The 21,313-nt window shown below is 44.1% G+C and overlaps 2 protein-coding genes across 7 annotated transcripts; both read right to left on the bottom strand.

The window, feature by feature from the left end:
• Window positions 1–1,455: 1,455 nt before the first annotated feature.
• Window positions 1,456–3,477, bottom strand: LOC116201830 (probable NAD(P)H dehydrogenase subunit CRR3, chloroplastic). 5 transcript variants are annotated; one of them, XM_031533255.1, is made up of 4 exons: window positions 3,121–3,477; window positions 2,851–2,990; window positions 2,383–2,547; window positions 1,456–1,916 (listed from the first exon to the last, which is right to left on the bottom strand). In XM_031533255.1, exons 1-3 carry the CDS (start codon window positions 3,387–3,389, stop codon window positions 2,423–2,425), a joined length of 534 nt encoding a protein of 177 aa, XP_031389115.1. In that variant the 5' UTR covers window positions 3,390–3,477; the 3' UTR covers window positions 1,456–1,916; window positions 2,383–2,422. The 5 variants fall into 5 exon arrangements, with proteins under 5 accessions (XP_031389115.1, XP_031389114.1, XP_031389113.1 ...); XM_031533254.1 differs by having other exon boundaries at window positions 1,456–1,924; XM_031533253.1 differs by having other exon boundaries at window positions 1,456–2,024.
• A 635-nt stretch (window positions 3,478–4,112) lies between these two features.
• On the bottom strand, window positions 4,113–10,164 carry LOC116200839. 2 transcript variants are annotated; one of them, XM_031531769.1, is made up of 9 exons: window positions 9,730–10,164; window positions 9,113–9,463; window positions 8,802–9,017; window positions 7,094–7,743; window positions 6,058–6,154; window positions 5,922–5,975; window positions 5,777–5,847; window positions 5,394–5,584; window positions 4,113–4,916 (listed from the first exon to the last, which is right to left on the bottom strand). In XM_031531769.1, the coding sequence occupies exons 1-9, from the start codon at window positions 9,997–9,999 to the stop codon at window positions 4,270–4,272; spliced, it is 2,547 nt and encodes an 848-aa protein (XP_031387629.1). In that variant the 5' UTR covers window positions 10,000–10,164; the 3' UTR covers window positions 4,113–4,269. The 2 variants fall into 2 exon arrangements, with proteins under 2 accessions (XP_031387629.1, XP_031387630.1); XM_031531770.1 differs by having other exon boundaries at window positions 4,113–4,913; window positions 9,730–10,163.
• Between the last annotated feature and the right edge of the window lie 11,149 nt (window positions 10,165–21,313).

Here is a 21,313-nt window from a genome sequence, read left to right on the forward strand (position 1 = left end):
GTGATTGATGTGTAATTCTTATTAAATAAGAACTGTGGATTGATGACGATAAAGAACCAATCCTCACAGGGTTCGGATAAATTATGTTAAAAGGTCAGCCTCAATTTATGTTACCTGTGCTTATCGGAGTTACAAGAGCTGCTTGAGAACCATCGATTTGATACCAGATGATCCATCCAATAGGAGAGAATATTGTTACTTGCTCAGTGGGTGTTGAGGATGATGTCTGCAGGATCAAACTTATGGCATTCCGAGATAGCGAAGCTGCACCATTGCAAGGGGGCGACAAGAATATTGGCAGAACTGCAGAAGATATGATCTCTGCATAGTCGAAAACTTAAAATGCTGCAGAGCTTGTAGGAAACTTGACTTCGTAGTAACATCTGCCATGATCTGTAGTTGCACTTTTCTCGCGAACATCGATTTCCTTTATGCTCGTTACCTTCTCATCCTGGAAGATGTTTCCAAAACAAAAATGGAAAATGTACAAGGTTCACCAACTCCACTGAAATGTAGCAACAGCTTGCTGCGAAAGCTAACCCTCTGGCCCATTCCTCGGACCTCACTGATGTTACATGAACAACTGGAAATCTTAAAACTACAATGGAATGCCCAAAATACATGAGATCGTTTCTGCAGTTAATCTCGTTGCTTGGAAAGAAGACACAGTAGTACATTGGGTAGCCGATAACAGGGGGAAGCATACTGTAGCTGGTGCTCGGCAGGCATTGAGGAAGAAAGGGGATCGAGTTAGATGGAATGCTTTGATCTGGAGCACTCCTATTCCTATTATCCCAAGACACAGCTTTATTAGTTGGTTAGCTCTCAACAACAAGCTAGCCACACTAGACAAGGTTGTATTATGGAATGGGGGAGTTGATCAGGCCTGTCCTTGTTGCAATGAAGAAAGTGAGAGCGGGGATCATCTTTTCTTTGCTTGCAATTTCTCTAAAGTGGTCTGGATGAAGGTTTCGCACGAGTGTGGTATTTGCAGATCAGTTGGCTGCTGGTCGGAGGAGTTAAATTGGGCAGTTTAGCACCTCAAAGGCAAGTCATGCCCTGTCTTGTTAGGTTAGCATGGAATGCCTACATCTATTTCATTTGGAAAGCCAGGAACCACAGGATCTTTGAAGGAGAAAGCCATTCTGTTGAGAAGGTCTGGGGATCCATCAAGGACTCAGTACAATCGAGGCTCTTGGGATCTCTGTAGAAAAGTGCAGAACAGGCACAGTGAGCTGCTGGGAATTTGGGGCATGAGGGATAAATAGTTTTTCTGTCTGTTATACTGCTTTCTCCTTTTGAAAAGAAGGGAGTTTTGGTATGTGTTGTTCAGTGTTTGTAAAGGGCCTAGTTTTGGGATCCTTGATTGTATTGGATCGATTTATTAATAAAAGAAGGGCTGAACTGGATTCGAATTTAAAGAAGAAGAAGAAGAAGAAGAAGAAGAAGAAGAAGAAGAAGAATTTCCAGATAACCGGATACCCATACTATCCTTGTTGCCTTATCTCGTAAATTACCAATCCAACGCGCAGGTGTTCTATCTCGCACGTAGGAATTTCCTAAATATGAAAGAACTATAAAGCAGAGTAAAACCAACCAAATGAGTTGCCTGCATAGTCGAAGCAACTACCGAGCCTAGCTCAATATTGTTTTGCATAGAGCAAGATACACATTCAAGAAAGCCTAATTTGGCAGCCCCAACACGTTGATCGTGTTGGACTTCCTTGGCAAGGCCTATGCAACTTTGCTTGAGGTCGAGGTCATTAGGCCTTCACTTAGTGCTCTTGCAGCCTTGCTTGAGGTCAACTGAGATCAATGAAAGCAGTCTCGGACTTTAACTGCTCCCTCCATAACCCTCCTTAGCCCCGCGATCCAAACAAGCTATAAGGGTCTTCTATATACGTCACATTAGTTTCCTGTTAGCCTAAGGAATAGCAGGGCTTTGTCAGGCAGCGTCTTGGATCAAATTGGCAGTCTTTGCAGCAACAGTTATCCATCGGTGAAGGCTTCGACTGGTTTTGGTGCTGCCCAGCTCCACATTTGTTTCCATTGTCAATTAACAAGGTCATGACTCAGGTGTGACGTGTTTAAATGTTGAAGTCCATGGAAATTAAGAAGGCCTTACCCCTTTAGCACGATTAAAAGTAATAATGATGCCCACATAAGTATAACAAAATGCTAATAGCATATAACTCGGTTTAACTGTAAAACGCCTGTTAATGTCATGTGTGCATTATGAGGGCTATAGAGCTGAACCCTATCAACTAAGATAGGGACACCAGCATATATTCGGTAGTGATTTTTCAATTATCAGAAATCTAAACTGCTATACAATAACCAATGTCTCGTATTTGGGAGTGGAGATTCAAAAAAAACCTGGACCTGGTTGAGGGAGCTATTCTGCATTTCCACTGCATCATATTCACATAATCAGGTCGTTGAGAAGTGGAATATCAAACGGCAGCTTCATGATACCGGAAGTTACTAGGAGCAGCAATATCCATGTTGGAAGAATCCATTGGAACACGGCCACCAAAATTCCTTTCCCTGTAACAAGCCATATGAATAGCACAGCCTATCAGATCAGATCAACTACGGGGAATACGGATAATCATCAGTAGCCTCGGAAAAGCTAAAAGGACTGATAGTCCGTTTACATGGTCAGATTTTAACTGGACCACAAGTACTTAAAATTACTTGATGCCAGCAACATCAGCAAGAACTAGTCAGTACGTACGGGCTATGAGGGGTTTAGGATTTTCACATTCGGGTTCATAACTCAAAGAAGAACATACTATCAAGTTATCATAGTATCAAGCTATAGTGAATCGTGATTGATAGCAACGATACCGGAAGAGTTGGAGCGTCTTTCTGATTCTCTGACGAGCCACTCTCCAGTCTCACGGAACTTCCTTTCTACCGCTGTCTCGAACTTCCTTGAGGAGCCGGGGATTATACCATCTAAAACGGATCTCCTCTCCTCGAACTCCCTACAAAATCATTTCAAGAAACACCTCAATACCATTGCCCAGAATAATAAACCAAAAGCCAACAATCGAGAATAATATGCTTCAGTAAAGTTATCCTAATATCGAGACCATGGGAGGGGAGCAGTCGTACAAGGGGTCATTGTCGCGGAAGACGCCCGTGCCAATGGCGCGTTCTATTTGGATGACGGTCGGCTGCTGCGTCGACTTCTTTGGTTGCCAATCCTGACGAGTCCGGCTTCTGCTGAGCCTCCTCGGAATCGGCGGGGTTTCTGGAGGGCTGGAAGATGGACGGGTGGAGCGGAGGGAGTGGTCATCGGCTAGAGAAGCAAGGAGTGAAGTCCTGGAGGCAACGTAAATGGAGGAGTAGGAGGAGGATAAGGAGCAGCAGTAGCAATTCATGTTGTGATGTCCGTTTCCCTCTCTAATTTTTAAGAGCTCACAATCATTATGGATAATGCATGTACGAAGAGAATGAACCTTTCTGTAACATGGGGAGAGGGGGGGGGGGGGGGGGGGAGATATTTTTAAGGGCAGGAGAATGGTCAAATAGCATAAATGGCACCTCAACTTTGTGAAGGTTCCGTTCAAGTCCCTACATTTTTTTTCTGTCGTAATTGAGTTATTCTATGATCTTGTTTCGTCCTTGGTTGCGTTTGGGTTCATAATAGGATTTTAAAATTTAATTTTGATTTTGAAAAAGAGTAATATAAATGAAGTCCACCCTTTGACTTTGTATGAGTTATGTTGTTTTGTTTTAAAAAAAAGTGGTATAAATGGAACCCACTCTTTGAGTTTGTATGAATTATTTTATTTTGTAGTGAGTAGAGTTAAGTTAGAATTGTGATTCTAAAATAATATCTTAAAACCAAACAGGGCCCATGTTGATCTAGAAATAGTATCCACCAAGAATTCTACGCCTCCTATGCTGGTCGACAAAGACTGGACTGTGCGTGAAGCCGCTGGGGTCAAGGACCCTCGCTCGACCATTAGCCCCAGTAGAGTAACAAATTAATGGCGAGCCGCTCTTTCTGAGGGTTGCTATATCAGTCAAAACTACCATGTATCTACGTATATTTTAAGAACAAGAACAGAACTACGTCTTCATCCATTCGCTTTCCTCCATATCCGAAACAGTGACTTTCTTATATATGGGTGTGTAACCATGTATTGTTTTCAAAATTGGCAGCAATTTGCTGAATATTCAATACATAGCAACATGAATTTTTCACAACCAAGTCTCAGCTCCTGCAGTCTCACCGCCGCAAATTCCTTGGCGACATTACACTGGCAAATTCCTTAGCAACCTCAGTGCCCGAGTCCACTCTGGCCTCTCTGCCAGCACAATCCTCCTCAGGATAGGCACAGCTCCAGCAGCAACAATCGCCTCGTGATTCTCGGCATCCATGCTCAGACTATAGAGCACCGCCAAGGCCGCTTGCGAGGCCCTTTCACTTGGTCCTTCTCCCAGAAGCTTTACCAGGTGAAATATCCCACCCTGAGAGGCGATTGCTCTGGTGGATCCTGCCACCCCTTTGGACACTATCCTGTTGAGCTCCACCACCGCTCCTTCGCGAGCTTCCTCAGACGTAGAGCTCTCCAACTGCTGTATAAGCCTTGGGATTGTTTCATACAGAGTAACCTCCGTGCTTATCAGGTCCTCCTCAAGCCCTTTCGTGGTCCCGGAGAGAGAGATCAGCTTTACAAGGCAGGCAGCCACCCAGTCCTTGCAGGTGACAGGAATGCTAGATCTTAAGGTTTTGCGTAACAATGTGGTGAGATGGGTGAAGTTCAGTCTCTGGCAGAAACTAGCAGAGTCTAGGAGTTTTGTCAGTAGACGAGATGCAGCAGAGACAGTGAGGCCCATTTCTTCAACCTCGAGGGCGTATTTTTCCGGCTCCTCCAGATCTGCATCAGACTCAGTATCTGCTAAATGTACAAAAAGCAACAATTGCCAGAGTTTTATGAGAAACAATCTGGAAATGATTCATTTTGAAGAACTAAGAAAAAAATTTGCAAATAGTGCACATCTTTCTTCAAAAGCTAAAGAGTATACTAGAAATGTGTGTCCAGTTGAACTCAACACAGAGTTAAGAAGTCCAATGCTATAATTCCTCACAGTAACTTATCATTGAATTCCCTCCAATAGCAAGACCATCAAATTGATATTACTGACCAAATGCAAATCGAAGTGAAAAGGTCCAAGCTTATTAGGTGCGCATTAAAAACTCAGACTTTGTTTGTTTGCATAAAAGACATCACAGCTTGTCACAAGGTTCTTGAAATTTTAAGGAAAGACTTAAGGAACAATGCTTTGCCTACGTAAAAGGAAATTTCTTGAAATTTTAAGGAAAGACTTAAGGAACAATGCTTTGCCTACTTAAAAGGAAATTTTCATTGACATACCATCCAAATTTGTCTGCTGAAAAACTGCTGTGAGACCAGATTCAATGTCTGCTGATATGATCATGTCCATGCATGAGTCAATAGTTGTTGCAAATTCGAGAATAGAAGCTGCTTTTCGCCGTAAGTTCAGGTTTGAACTCTTCATGATCTCAACAAGGCGGGAAATGACAGAAGAGTCAAAGACTTCTTTCCTACATAATTTTTTATTCTCAAAAACATTAACACATATTTATATCAAACCATCGGACGTAGATGGGAGATTAGTCGATATCAGACAAGCCATCACCCTCAGCTCATTGATATCCAATCAAATAGTCAAGATAGGGCTAATGAACCATTAGTTGGTTGCTCTATTGGAAATATAAAATAATTTTGTAGACCACCTGTTGGAATAATAAGTTTCCCCTCCTGCTTCCGAACCCCGGTTAGATTTATTAACTGGTCCACGATAAAACTGGAACACAAGAAAAAACCGGTCAGTTGATAGGTCTTAGATCCATGTTATTATGATAGCAGTAGCTGACGAACCTTTAACTTCATCTCTTTACTAGGATTTAGAATCCGTGCAAGTATGTTCAAAGTCTGCAGCACAAGGAATCATCATGTTATCAAATGAAAACTGGTTTTAGATTTAATCACGTGAAAGAAAGATTTACTAAAAGACCTTTTCAGTCAGGCTCTCGGGGATTTCTTTCTCCTTCAGAATCTTAACGAGATGATATATAACACCTTCAGCCTCTACTGCTTGGCAGACACTCACACTGTTTGGAAAAATAATTCAGGTAAGCAAAAGGGAAAGAAACTGTTAGTATGTGGAAGATTACACAAAACAAAAATCAATACATGGAAAACGCAGAAGAGCATATAAAAAATTGAAGCCACTCCAGAGCATATCCCAGGGTAAAGCCCTACAACTAAAATACCATAGAGGTGATTGATTCATGTCTCTGATAACACAATCAAAACAAGCCTTAGAACATTGATGACAGAGTGCTCCTCTGCACTGGCAATTTCTGAAAACAGCTGTTCAAATGCATTTGTCAGCATGACATTTAATTTAGTTTTGTATTTTGACTTCCACATTTAACAAAATGAAAACTAAAATCAGTTAAACAAACACAATAACATTAATATGCCAGCCACTCATGCTTGGCTGGAAAGTTGCTCATTAACACTTGTCTAGGAACTGAACCGTGAATCAGAATGAGATAAATTAGGCAAGCTTGCAAGCAACTAAATCATTGGTGACACTGTCTTTTCAAAAGAGAAAGGGAAGGGGGGGGGGGGGGGGAAGAGAGCATAGGACAGCCGACATGAGACAGCAATTGAAAACATAGAACCTCAACTTACTATCCATTTCAGAGAAAAACTTGAGTGCTTAAAAAATTTACAAAACAACAGTCAGAAAGGAAGGAGGGAAATCAAGAGGATGGAGGAACGTGGGAGCCATCTAAAGCAACTACTCACTAGCTTGAAAGTAATTCGAAACCTATTTATGGAAAGGTATCCATCATTTAATTGCTCAAACATCTCCTGAGGCATCCCTCCAGTTTTTCTACGTCACTCACTTCTTCATTTTCTTTCCAATTAACTCTTAACCAACTTTTAAGGGCTTAATTTATTAGGTTACATGAAATGTCACCCCCTTGGAAGATAAATAAGTCTTCAGAGAGACCTAGAGAATTCGGAACATCGATTACCTAAGTGATAATCTCTCCAGTGCACGAGTTACAGATGACCGAATAGCATCATTATCCCGTTCCAGAAGTTGAACCAAAATCTTGACTGCTCCAGCTTCTTTGAAGGATACCCTCATAAACTCATTGATTGAAGAATCAGCTATTGCTTCTGCAGCTCGTGATACTGCCCCCTCATCGTCAAGCCCGAGAATTAAGACCAATCTAGCCACACCATCAGTACATGGTAAAAGTGTTAATCCGGTCTTACTGGAGGCTTCCAATTGCGTTTTTTTCTCATCATCCAATTCGATAGCACCAATTCGTGCAAGGAACTGTTGTTGGGTACGGCCAATTAATGCATTCATCTTAGCTTCCTCAATGTTTGCATCATTCTCACTTATATTCAGCCCAAGAAGCAATTCTGAAGCCCCAAAACGGGAAGGTTCCTTAAAAGTTTGCTCGATCTCAGTACCGTCAGGTAAGCTAGGCCAAGAATGCAAAGATGGCTTGAAGGATTTATAAGCAGCAGAACCAACCATAGGTACAGGCATCAAACCCTCCTCAATTATAAGAATTCTATAATAATCATTCTTTGCCAGCTCCAAGAGAGCGTTTCTGGCCTCCTTCCTGATGACTTTCCACCCTTCCTCGTTCGTTCTCAAGACTGCCGCCTGCATGGCAATTGAGGTTATTATATAGTCTTGTAGAAATCAATAAATTCTATACCATGATGAAATTCGTATGCTAACATCAAAGGAGGAATTACAGAGTGCAGGTAATACTGCAACACAACTGATGATCCTCCTAATAAAACATTCTCGATAATTGTGCAGCAACCCCAGCAGTTTTTTAACTATTACATGATAGATTGACTTAGCTTCTTACAGCATCAAGCAGCCTATGAGTTCAGGCGATATTCAGAAAAAGTGCACTTACAGATGCAAATTTAGCTAAAGGAAAACCACAAGATCTAAGTTTTCAATTATTTTCAACTATGTACGAGACTTCCACATCGATGTAATTAAATTTCCCTGTTTCAAGTACATGAATTTCCTCACTCACTCGACTTTGTTCAGTAGGACAGCAGGTGCACCCTTTATGGACTAAAGCTCTATCCAATCATACAATTTCAAAGAAAGGGGTTTTGTGAATTTCTTCAGACCCCTAAGTTGAGGGAACTTGAAGGAATAACGAACTTTGAATAGTGAGAGAAGAGTGACCAGAATATTTTGTCCTTCTATACTACAGTAATTCTCTTTGACAAGCTCTCCTCGTCTTACCTCTCTTCGCCTCACCTCTCCTCATCCCTCCATTAGTAAGTCAACCAAATAAGAGGGATGATTTTCCTTTCCTTTCCCTCCCTTCCCTCTCGTCTTCTTTCCTCTCACCTAAGGAGAACCATAGATCTTAAGATAAACATGGATGAACTAAGGAACAATATTCCTGCAAAGCGGAACTGCTCTCTCTCTCTCTCTCTCTCTCTCTCTCTCTCTCTCTCTATATATATATATATATATATATCTGTTTCTCTCTCTGTAGAATAATCTGCAGGCACCAGCTCAATTCCCTTTATTGATGTCTTCTCTCTTCTGATTGGCATATCCATTAATATTTGACGTTCTTCAACCAGAAAGGTGACTGTAAATACTTTTGCTTATTAATGAGAAGCACCAACACTTATCCCAAAAGAAAAGAAAGAAAGAAATATGCCTGGAAAAGTAACTCTCACCAGTTTCAATATAGCACCTAATTCAACCATTGTGTTATGATTCGATTGGCTCAGCGCCAAAGTGGACATAACCCCTCCAGCCGCTTCCTTCACTTTCAAGTCTTCATCATCCAATAAATCAATTATTATTGGAAGGACATCAGGACTAGCTATTTGTAATCTGAACTTCTCATCCACGGAGAGGTTCCACAAGGTACACAGACTCTGCTCCTTCACCTACGAAAAATAGGTCAAGAATGAATGTCAATTTTCTGATTTTTGAACTCAGAAATATTTGAGGAGAAATTCTCAAAGGTGTACCTCTTGTATACCTCAGAAGGTAAAGAAGGTCGAGCTAGCAAAGCCGTTATTTCCTCTATTGCTCCAGCATCAGCTACCTTCTCTCTGTATATATTAACCGAAGATATAGACCTTAATAGACCTGCAGCTGCTTCACATGTTGAGCCTGACTTGGACTTGAGTAGATTAACTATCAGGTTTATGCACCCATGGAACTGCATAATAGAATCAATGTACTTCTTTCCTCCCAAAGAATATTTCCACAAAGCTACCACTGCTTGTTCCCTGTCCAGAGGGTCCTGGTCCAACCCGAGCATTCGAACAAACAGAGCCACGTACCCATCAGCTGAACTAGATGAAGTACTGTTTTCTTCCTCTATATCCTGAAATTAAGCAGATCACAGTTCCTTACTCAAAACGGGTAATACACGAAATACATCTACATATGCTGTGCCATGCCTAACATATTCAATTCATTAATCATGGTCTCACTTTTTGCATAATGTCATCTGAATCTTCATCAACACTACACTAACGAATCACTCATTTCTTGGTGGAAGAACAATCAGCTCACACTTGTAACGTAAATCCATGAGAAATCTTGAGTCCCAATCCTTAAAGAAATACAATCTTTGACAGCTCTACTTACAGGAGACTCAGACTGCTTCTGGGACGCATTGGGGGCACCCCCACCATCTCCACTGACCCGAGCTATCACTGCAGAGCTAGTGTCGGACTTCCTAAGATGATGCCGGTGGCTACGCTTAATAAGACGAAATGGGGAAAAAGAGGAACTGCTTGGCGATGCTCTTGCTCTTGAAAATCCAACTCTGAGAGCTTCTTCCCATGATGGGGTGTTGACAGGGAAATGACAAGGCCTGCAGCTGAAGTGGGTCGGGACTACTGTCCCCGAAATCATCGCTCAGGTTGCGGAAATTCCTTCTGGGTATCTCTTATTCTGATCAAAGTCGAGGCTTTGGGGAGCTCCGCGTGAAGCTGTTAGTGGCAGTGACTGTACAAAGAGGAGGAGGAAGAAGAAGAAGAGGACTGGAGGAGGAACACGAATGGAATTCGCCAGAAATCCAATACGTTTATGGTTAAACGTTTGCTCCTCCGAAAGTAATCGTCCGACGCACACTCCGACTGTCGTGTAACGGAGGTGGAATTCCCAATTTGGTCCCTTAACTTTCATCTTGGACCAACTTAGTGCCCGCACTATCTTCGTTCTTAAGTCCAGTTTCGTCCCTTTATCTATATATATAGATGATATATGGGTAGAAAGATCAATATCTATTAAATAAATAGGGTAGAATGGTCAATGTCTAGTAAAAATAGGGTTTAAAAGGTCAATATTTAAATATTTTGTTCGAAAGGCCAATATCTAAATGTCTTGGATTAAGACGCATAGTTTCCGAATGTCCGAATCAACGAGTGATGACCATTTAGAGCACTCAAGAGATCGAGAGTGAAGATAAAGGGATGTATGAGGTGGCTTCTAGAGGTGCGCAGGGAGAGAATGTAGAGTTTGAAAATGAAGGTGAGATGCTCATAATTCGTCGAGTCTTGAGTTCTGAAGCAAAGATGGAAGAAGAACAGCAGGAGAATCTCTTCCAAACTCGGTGCACCATCCAAAATAAGGTGTGCGGAGTTATTATTGACAGTGGGAGTTGAACCAATATTGCTTCTACTACCTTGGTGGAGAAGCTGAATTTGGTTGCTGCGAAGCATCCATGCCCCAATAATTTAGATGGCTGAATGATCAAGGCGAGGTACGAGTCACTCAGCAAGTTCGCATTCTATTCTCAATTGGGAAGACTTATAAAGATGATGTATTATGTGACGTGGTTACGATGAATGCAAGTAATTTTTTGTTAGGAAGACCGTGGCAGTACGATAAGAGGGCTTTGCACGATGGATACAAGAACACTTATTCATTCATCAAAGAAGGGAAGAGTATTGTCCTAGTACCGCTTAGTCCACAACAAGTGCAGAAGGACCAGAATGCGAGTGCCAGTGGCTCGAAGAAAGAAAACTTGGTGATGACTCTTGGAGAGCTTGAGAGGACTTTGTCGAATTTCAACTTAGTTCTCATTCTGTTCATGAAGGAAGCCACACCTAAAGAGCAGGTTTTTCTTCCACCTCGGTTCATGGCTCTCTTAAAAGAGTTCATTGATGTATTTCCTGAAGAGTTGCCGGTAGGGTTGCCTCCGATTAGGGGGATGCGCATCAAATTGATCTTGTTCCTGGAGCTGCTTCGCCTAATCGACCGGTATATCAGTGCAATCCAGATGAAGCAAAGGAGATGCAACGACAAGTGAATGAAATGATTGAGCAGGGTTATGTACGGGAGTCCATGAGCCCATGTTCTATACCAGCTCTTTTGGTGCCCAAGAAGGATGGGTCCATGAGAATGTGCGCAACAGTTAGGCCATCAACAAGATTACGGTAAAATGTCGTCATCTCATTCCTCGACTAGATAATATTCTTGACGAGTTGAATGGTTCGAATGTGTTTTCAAAGATTGATATGAAAAGTGGATATCATCAAATCGGCATAAAGGAGAGAGATGAGTGGAAGACAGCCTTCAAGACTAAGCATGGTTTATATGAGTGGATGGTTATGCTGTTCAGACTGTCCAATACTCCTAGCACCTTTTATGAGGGTGACGAACCATGTCTTGTAGGAATTCATTGGCCATTTTGTTGTTGTCTACTTTGACGAAATTTTGGTTTACAGCAAGACCCTTGAGGAGCATGCTGAGCATCTTAGGAGAGTTTTCAAAATTCTGAGAAGAGATAAGTTATATGGCAATATAAAGAAGTGTCGATTCTGTCAGGATAAAGTCGTCTTTCTTGGCTTTGTTCTCTCTCAGTAGGGCGTCGAAGTTGATGAAGAAAAGGTCAAGGCCATTCGAGAATGGCCCATTCCCACTACTACATCCCAGGTGAGGAGTTTCCATTGCCTGACATCCTTTTATAGGAGATTTATGAAGAATTTCAGCACTCTACTTGCTCCATTAATTGAATGTATGAAGAAGGGTATCAAGTTCAAGTGGAGTGAATCAACCCAACGAAGTTTTGAGATCATCAAGGACATGCTTTGTTCAGCTCCTATCTTAGCCCTACTCGACTTCTCCAAGATGTTTGAGATTGAATGTGATGCTTCGGGAGTTGGGGTTGGAGTTGTTCTTATGCAAGACAAACGCCTAATAGCTTATTTCAGTGAGAAGCTAAGCGGTGCGAGCCTGAACTACTCGACGTAAGACAAAGAGTTTTATACTCTGATCCGAGCTCTTGAAACGTGGGAACACTACTTACTCCCCAAGGAGTTCGTCATTCACACCGATCATGAGTCCCTGAAGTATTTGAAAGGATAGAACAAGCTGAATCGAAGGCATGCCAAATGAGTGGAATACTTGGAGATATTTCCTTATCATATACAAGCAAGGGAATATTAATGTCGTGGCTAATGCCCTATCTCGAAAGTATGCATTGATTTCCCTCATGAATGCTAAGCTGCTGGAGTTTGAGCTGATTAAAAGTCAATATGTGGAAGATCCATACTTTGCTCCAATTCATTTGACTTGCAATAAGGGTGCTGTTGATGGGTATTAGCTGCATAATAGATACTTGTATAAGTTTGGCAAGCTTTGTATTCCGAGTGGATCCGTTCGTGAGTTATTAGTGCGGGAGGCTCATGCTGGGGGGTTAGACGGCCATTTCGAAGAGAAGAAGACTCTTGAGATGGTCAAGGAGCATTTCTACTAGTAAAAAATAATTCGGGATGTGTACCGGATTATTGAGTGGTGTATTACTTGCAAAAAGGCAAAAAGCAAAGAGGCTCCCCATGGCCTATATATGCCCCTGCCAATTTCGGACCATCCATGGATTGATTTGAGCATGGATTTCATACTTGGCTTACCAAGGACTTAGAGGGGCAAAGACTCGATTCTGATCGTAGTTGATCTCTTCTCGAAGATGGCTCATTTCATTCCGTATCACAAGTCTGATGATACTTCCCATGTTGCTGATTTGTTCTTCAAAGAATTAGTGAGGATGCATGGTATTCCTATGAGCATTGTGTCTGATCAGGAACCTAAGTTCCTGAGTTACTTTTGGAAGATCTTATGGGTGAAGCTTGGCACTAAATTGCTATTCAACACGGCTTGTCATCCCCAAACTGATGGCCAAACTAAAGTGGTAAATTGTACTCTCTCCTTTTTAATTCGAGCTATTGTGAATAAAAACTTAAAGAGTTGGGATACTTGCCTTGCTCTGGTTGAATTCTCTTACAATCGGAGCATCCATAGCACTACTAGGAAGACTCCTTCCGAAGTGGTTTATGGCTTCAATCCTATCACACCCCTTGATTTGGCACCCTTACTAGCCAGTTCAAGAGTGTGTTTGGATGGCAAGAAATGGGCTGAGCAAATTAAAGCTTTGCATAAGCAAATGAAGAAGCAGATTGAGAAGAAGAATGCAGCATATGCTCAGGGCACGAACAAAGAAAGGAAGTAAGTTCATTTCAATCCAGGTGATCTTTTTTGGATCTACCTTCGCAATGATAGGTTTCCAAGTAAGAAAAAGAGCAAGTTGATGCCACGGGCTGAGGGTCCATTTCGTGTCAAGGAAAAGGTTAATGACAATGCTTACAAGATTGAATTGCCTGGCGATTACAATGTTTTAATGACCTTCAAAGTGAAAGACCTATCTCCGTATTTTGAAGATGAAGAAGATATGGATTTGAGGGCAAATCCTTCCGAACCAAGAGGGGATGATGTGCCCAAGAATGCAATCCAGAATGAGGTCAGATCTAGTTCGGGTCCTATCACGCGTTCCAAGGCAAAGAAGCTTGCTGCAATTCACCCCGGGCCTATTACTATACTTAAGTGCGTGGAAATATGACGAACAGCCCAGCCCAAAGTGACAACCCATATTCTAGAAGACTCGGTTGCCTCAAGAAGATAATATTGCTATAATATAGTTTCTCTTAATTAGATATTATTTCTTATATTAGCTTGAATCAGAAGTCTTATGTTTCCTATTTCATATTATTTCTTTATTCCATTTTAGGAATGTTATCTAGGATGTCTTCCCTCTATATTTCAGATATATCGTTATTCCATTTTAGGAAAGTTGTCTAGAGGATAATATATGTCACTTTCCTATTCTAAAGTCAAGGGGGTGTCTTCCCTCTATATATATGCTAGGAGGAGATCTCAGAAACACCAATTGTTGAATATTTCAAATGAAATTGCTTAGAGCGTTTCTTCTATTTTCTTATTGTTTAGTGACGTAAACCCTGATTCTTATCGTTCATCTTTGAGCGTGGCGAATCAAATCGACTTTTCTTACTCGTGGCGAATTATCTTATCGAGTGAATTTAGTTGGTTCTACCCTCCACCATTCTTTTTCATCCAGTTCTGGTTCGTGAGCCCATCAGTTGAAGAGGTTTTTGCGTTTTGAACTTTTATATATCTCACTTTTTGGTCAAAGAAAAGGAGAGTGAATTTTATAATGCTTTTATCTATCTCCACTTATTGACAAGAGAAAAAGAGAAGCGAGAGAAGTCCAAAAGGTTCGGTTAGACTAATAAATAATTTGTTTACTACGTCAACCAAGTTGATTGTCGGTCCTGAGCTTGACGCATGGTCAGGGGGGTTGGTGTGGATGTTCGGAGGTCCCACGGCATTGAACGAGAGCTCCTTCGCATCGATCATCTCTTGGATCTTTCCCGTAGCCTCCAACAGTTGTCGAGGGTATGGCTAGGAGCTCCCTGGTGAAACTTGCAGTGCAAGTTTTGACTCTGAGCCGCCGGGTTACAGTTGGGACCTGGTGATTCCGGTTTGATCTTATTACCCACGAGGAGCTGCCGGTATATGTGGGAGGGGGGAGCTGGTAGGGGCGTGAATTGCTTGCGTTGGCGGGGTTGGAAGGCGCTACCCTGTTGTCCCTGTGAGGCGGGAGCTCGTTGCGCCGGTTCTGGAGATCTCATAGTCAGGGGTGCGTATTGCTGGGTCTGAGGAGGAGTAGGAGTGTAGTGGTGGACGATTTCCTGCGGGGCCGGGGATGGTAGGATAGGCGACGGTGCAGAGAAGTACTGCAGTTGGTACTGGGCAGGGGGCAAAGCATATGCTTGAGCAACCGGTGGCGTAGGTTGGAAGTTCACAGTATACTGTTGCGAACCTTGGCGCCCTGGATTGATGGTATTGACGGATACTTCCTTCCCCTTTCTGCCCCCCTGTGGGGTGTCAGCATCCCATTTTGGTCCACCGGCTCCAACGGAGGACTTCCGACCAAAGCACGGGACACTATTCACAATCGGGAAACCGGAGGCGAACATGTGGGCACAGAGTCATGAATTACGGGAGAGAAGCATAGTCCACTAGGAGAGCACGAGGGGGCAATCGAAGGAGTGAACAGACGACGAGCCTCGAAAACAGTAGAGACTGGCACTATGGCACTATTCATCACCAAATCATCGAAGCCTTGAAAGGTGCCCAATATGGGACTCTAAAAATCCCTCCCGGTGCCAAAGTGACCAATGACGCATCCGGGCGCATTTCAGAGGTGTCCTGCTTAGGCCGGGGCGTCCCCCAAACTCTCACGGACGTCTTTTCTAACGGGGCTCCGGGTGGCCCAACCCACTGACAAGTAAACCGCACTTGGAAACGGGCCTGCACCCCAGGGACCACCGGGATCATGGAACAAGCTTCATATGACCTTTCGAAACTCGACTTGCTCTCCCGAGGGACGTTTCAGTGGTCACAAACGCCTCCCGGCGAGTCTTTGGGGCATGTTCATGACAAACAGAGATCACAGCGATCCCCGAACGCCTCGAGACATTCGAAAACCACTGAGAAAGCCCTGGTCCCAAGTCCCTAGATCTCCCCCGGCTAACAGCCTTCGGTCAGGGACGGCGAGCCAACGATCCCGCGCGAGACAAAAAGCTCATCGAGACAAGCACTACAACGCACAAAAGAGCAATCGGAGAACAGAGACGGTTAATTCCACTCTGAACTCCCAAACGGGATGAAACCGACTCTCGAGGCGCTGAGTCACCCGAACGTTCGTTCATACGACATATGGCGATATTAGGCTCATTCAAATTCTCTTCATTCAAGCATTCCAAATATATTAATTAATTGGACATCGGAGATCGGACTCACGTTCAATCAAGTCTCAAGCTTTTTCCGGCTTTTCTCTTAGTCGAGTGGGACCCACAGCTCAGCCAAGCCAAGCCACCAAGCCGCGGCTCAAACCCAAGATCTGGGCTAGATCCCAAGCCTCGGCTAGATTTTTCCATGGCCGGCGGCTCCAAGCTCCCCCCCCACTCCAAATTCAAATTTCCCTCTTACATCTATCACTTCCTATCACCCCCATCACTTCTCCCTTGCTTCCCCTACACTCTAAGTGACATCTTCCCCTCCCTAATCTCCATCAAAATTTCGGCAGCCCCCTATTAGCCTCAAAACCGCAATTAACTTCACTTAACCGAACCATTAGAGCCTCCTATAAGTTCCCTAGCATCATTAGACTTAATGACTTCTTCAACTTCATTCTCTCTCAAGCCAATCTCTCTCCAAAAACCTCTCAAGCTCCAGCCCTCTCCCTCATTTCTGTCCAGCCTTTGCCAAGGCCGAAACCGGCCAAAGTCACCGGAAAACCGTCCGGTATTCCGGTAACCACCCGACCCGACTTAAACCAAAAATCACCAAACTCCCTAGCCTACATATTTCTCACCCCCTAAGTCCATTTCCGAGCTTAGTTTTTCCATTTGAAGCCTCCATCATCGTGTTATGGCCGTACGAAGAGTCGGGTCCCAAGGACGCTAGCCGGGTGCAACCGTGCTTTAACGACGTGCCATTTCCTCCTACGACTTTGTCGAGTCGTGCCATCACTTTCAAAGGTTTCCTCACAACCCTCACCCCCCATGAAGATGTGGTCACAGTTCGAGGGCCGATCAACCGTGCACAACCACCGTTTCATTTGTTTCTCCTTTACTGGGTTCTTTACGTTTTTACCGAACTTTCTCTCACGTTTTCAAGCTTGTCCAGGGCTCGACACGTTCGGGACCACCCACGAACGTCCAGATCCGTCCCTTAGGAGCCCAACGAGCCCGATCTTGCCCCGTGCCGTGGTCGGAGCTAGCGTGCCGACCCCGTTTTCCTCGAGCTGCCGCGGCTGCCACCTCTCGGGTCCCTCAACCCGTAGCTTCTAGCCGAGTCTTGCGACTCTCAAGGCCGCTGCCCCGACTCTTTTCCTCGTGTATCGGGGCTAGGTAACATCTCTTTACAACTTAGAGAAGTGAGGACCCTCGATTTTCGTTTGTATGAAACGTTTATATGGTTCAAAGAACCCGAATGCACGAAAACGTTATTTTTTCTTTAGATCCAAACTTTCCCATGCAAGCCATGCATCATCGCACGTTTTATTTTTCCTTATCACATCCATATGCCGTGAGAACATGCATGTGTAACGTGATGTGGTCCGAATCTAGGAGAATGAGACGGATATAGACTCGAGGGAGCCAAGAAGCCTCTCGGCCGAGCCTCCTAGATGGAGGGCCGTGAGCCTCCTCGGCTCCCTTGGGTCCATAATCGCCTCATCCTTTCGGATTAGGCCACCTCTACGTTCGGGAGGCCTCTAACCATGGCTAAAACGTGATTGAACGAAGGGAATGACCCGGAATCTAGGAGGGAGAGCCCTTGGAGGGTTCGGCCATGCCAAGGAACCCACGGCCACCTCTTTGCAATGGGGGCCGTGAGGCTCCTTGGCCTACCCAAAGCCTTAGGGCTCTCCTCTCCTTAATGTCGCGTGATTCCCACGAATTATTTCCAAGTTTATCATGGAACGAGCTAATATCGCTTGTTGATTCCGTGAATATAATGTTTTTGAGTGCTTCACATGTTTATTTGTGCAAATCGGGGTCGTGTTGACGTCGATTTAATGAAATGTGTGCTATTATCACGTGCATATTATATGATGTATGCAAGGGACGATTAGGAATGACGTGAGAGACCCACCGAAACCCAAATCGGGTCAAGGAGCATTCGGCTAACTACCCTTGGGGGGTGGCCGACTCCTCCATGACCTCTTTCGGAGTTACGGTTGGCCTCTTCATCGTTCCGAAGTCGATCCTTGGAATTGTTCGTAATTACGCTTCCTTTTAATTGTCGTCTACACGTTTATTATTTGTTAGGCATGTCGATTCCGGATAACCACCCGTTAAATCCACCTATCGCCCATCAAAACCATAACCGCAATGTGGAATGATAATCACCGAAGAATCTCACAAACGGGGAAACGGGACGTGCTATTCGATTAATTGAATCACTTGGACTAAATAATTGGACAAATTGATTATTAATTCGTAAACGCATAGATGGTTCACGGAACGGCGGTAATGCTCTTTTCCTTAAAAGATCACAATTTCAAAACACCGAGACACGTAACACGAATAGGATCGGTGTTTAGCGAGTACTCGCGTGCTATGACTCAGGTCCGGGCCCAATTTGAGGCGGCTCGAGTTGAGACGCGCGAGTCCTTTTTAGACCCCTTCGTGTGACGCGATCTTCAATTTACATAAGAACATCACAATTTTATTATCCAAGGGCATAACCGTCATTCCGCGATTCACCGATGCCCTAGGCGTTAGGGAGTTGGAAACACCTCGATCTATGGGCGGGAAAGGGCAACCCGTTCGGGTGCGAGTTTCATTCACACGGCCCATTCCGTTCACTTTCGGTGTTTCCATCTTCCTATCGTAGATTCGGTGGTGAACATTTTATTTCAGTTACGAAACATGAAGAACCGGATTAATCATGTATTCGACTTAATCAAACATTAGATAATGGATAGGTGGGATGCTAGATTCCAATCTAGAGTTAAAATGTGAGTTTGGCTAATTCGGTGAAACCGTAGTGACACCTCACTGAATAAGAGTCTTAAAATAAATACACACACGTAATTGGCTTAGAACTCTATTCTAGTCCACCATCTATGTTTGCCAAGGTTAGACACATTGCTTGTTAATCAACCCCGGTTAATAACTGATTAAATCACGTACACTCGACTTAATACACCACCTATCTGTATTCATCGGTATTTGTCAGTTATTGTCTGTTTTTCATCAGTTTTATCAGTTTTATCAGTTTTCTTCTGTTTTCCATTTGCTTTTACTAGTTTGTCGCGGTTCGGCCCCGAGTCCATAGGTTACGTATTGCACGGGGTCCAACGCCCTAAATCACTGAACACGAGGTCCAACGCCTCCTAACTCACTGAGCGCGTGCAACCCAAGTGCGGAATGAGATCTAGCCTCGAGTCACCATCACACTCCAAATATGGCCTATGTGGAAGGCAATTTGGATTGGGTGCGTGAAATGTGTTTAGATATCACCCGGGAGCTCGATCGGCCCAACGGCTACAGTGGGAACTAATCGGTTCTCCTGCAAACCGTCGGTTCGATTGGACCCGACCCCCGGCTCTTTGAGCCCGCGTTGCCTTAATTTATTTATCGGTCATTCAAAACATACGGTGAGCTGGAGCGGAATATTGGCCCAATGCAAATTGATCGGGATCCATTTACCTTATTCAGTTGTATTCTGTAATTATTCGAGTGTACATTGTGAGGACCTTATTTGCACATCTATTCATTCATTTGTAAGGATCCTCGATCGGCAAGCGAGAGGTCCGAGTGTCGAATTGGTTAAGTTGGTCTATCATCACCAAAGGATGAGTAAGCTTGAACAATCGTGGTCTCGGTTCGCACAGGGAATCGACCGCCTTGGTCCGATGAACTATAACGATAAGATAGTGAACTGATCCCTCGACACACGAGCCTACTCACCTTTCGGGTTCTTGGCCCAACTCAATCAATTCATCGATTTTACGGTGTCAAAACGGGCGAGTCGAGTGCAACTCTAAATCACACAGTAAATAAGCAAAACAGGCAAGCTTAGCAAGCTAAAGTACCGAAAGGGCGTGCGGGATATAGGCCCGCACGAAATAAGAACCCCCGAATTTGGAATTTCCGGTTCCGTACGACCATTGCCTTAGCATTTAGGTGTACCCCGTACCCCTAGACCAGGGTAACTTGCCGGCCCTCGACCTTCGGGTCGTAAAATGGCAAGTGGCGACTCCTTCTCACGTGCGTCCATCGCGCGTCCCCGGGAAGGTGGACACTCCTGAGCCGCGTTGCAGAGACTTCGCGCATGTTTGCCCCGACGAGATAAAATTCGGGTGCGCACAGCTTGGCGACTCCACTGGGGAGACTTAGAGGGTTCGGGCTCGATTCCGTTTGCTTGCTTGCATGTTTATTTATCGCTTCCCGTACATTTATTCTTAAGCACATTATTTTTTGCATTTGCATCGCATCATTCTAGGAAGCTAAGTTAGTTAGAGGTTCCGAGTAAGGGAACGGATAGAGTCGGCTATGCCACCGAACCGGCCCCCAAAGATCCTCGCTCGATTTCAAGGAATTCACACCCTTGTATCGGGAGCCCCCATCCCTAGTTAGCGGTTTTTCCAGTAGCGCCGAAAACCATGCATACACAGGGACCGTCAAGCTGGACCAATCTTTGCCTCCATGCCGTCAACCGACCCCAAAGTCGAGTCATTGAGTCGGCCCGTAGTTTTCCTTTAGGACGGGCCTTTTGTTGTTTTTCCGTGAGAAAAAGTGATGTATACTGTAAAGAACGTGATTATAGTTTATCTTTCCGCACTGCATGCATTATTTCCAAAAAAGACTTAGGACATTACATTGATTTGATCCTTAAAGCGTTAAGCCAACATCTCCTCTATTTAGGTAAGGATGGACCGCCCGGCTCCCGGTCTCAGGCTCGAGGCAATCACACCGCCGAGACAAGATATCATGCGCATTTGGAGGACTCTTCGACCGGTAGATCGCGCCTTCATTCAGGGCATCATCGGAGATATGGTTATGTTCATGGAAACTCCGGTGGACTGGATCTTCTTGAGGACCGCCATCGAATTTTGGGACCCCGAACATGCAGTGTTCAACTTTCATGGAACGGAATTGGCACCCACGATCGAAGAGTATACGGCAATCATCCAGAGACCCACGTCCACGACCCAAGGCATCTTTGTGCCTAACCCGTTCGCGGTAATTCAGAGTCAACTCTCCAGCCTCCTTGGCATACCCACCCAAGATGTCCACCAAGAGCTTCATCAAGGATGGGATCACGACATCAGGATCGCATGGCTCTCTGACTG

This window comes from Punica granatum, chromosome 3 (genome assembly GCF_007655135.1).
Source record: "Punica granatum isolate Tunisia-2019 chromosome 3, ASM765513v2, whole genome shotgun sequence".
NCBI lineage: Eukaryota > Viridiplantae > Streptophyta > Magnoliopsida > Myrtales > Lythraceae > Punica > Punica granatum.

What these genes read in the sequence shown, in the direction of transcription:
- LOC116200839 (XM_031531769.1), bottom strand. Translation starts at nt 9,999, where the DNA reads ATGATTTCGGGGACAGTAGTCCCGACCCACTTCAGCTGCAGGCCTTGT. An exon ending in GTAAAGAGATGAAGTTAAAG is followed by an intron (nt 5,848 to 5,921) that starts GTTCGTCAGCTA and finishes CTTGTGTTCCAG; the next exon opens with TTTTATCGTGGACCAGTTAA. An exon ending in GAAACTTATTATTCCAACAG is followed by an intron (nt 5,585 to 5,776) that starts GTGGTCTACAAA and finishes AAAATTATGTAG; the next exon opens with GAAAGAAGTCTTTGACTCTT.
- LOC116201830 (XM_031533255.1), bottom strand. Translation starts at nt 3,389, where the DNA reads ATGAATTGCTACTGCTGCTCCTTATCCTCCTCCTACTCCTCCATTTAC. An exon ending in TTCCGCGACAATGACCCCTT is followed by an intron (nt 2,991 to 3,120) that starts GTACGACTGCTC and finishes ATGATTTTGTAG; the next exon opens with GGAGTTCGAGGAGAGGAGAT. An exon ending in AAGACGCTCCAACTCTTCCG is followed by an intron (nt 2,548 to 2,850) that starts GTATCGTTGCTA and finishes GGCTTGTTACAG; the next exon opens with GGAAAGGAATTTTGGTGGCC.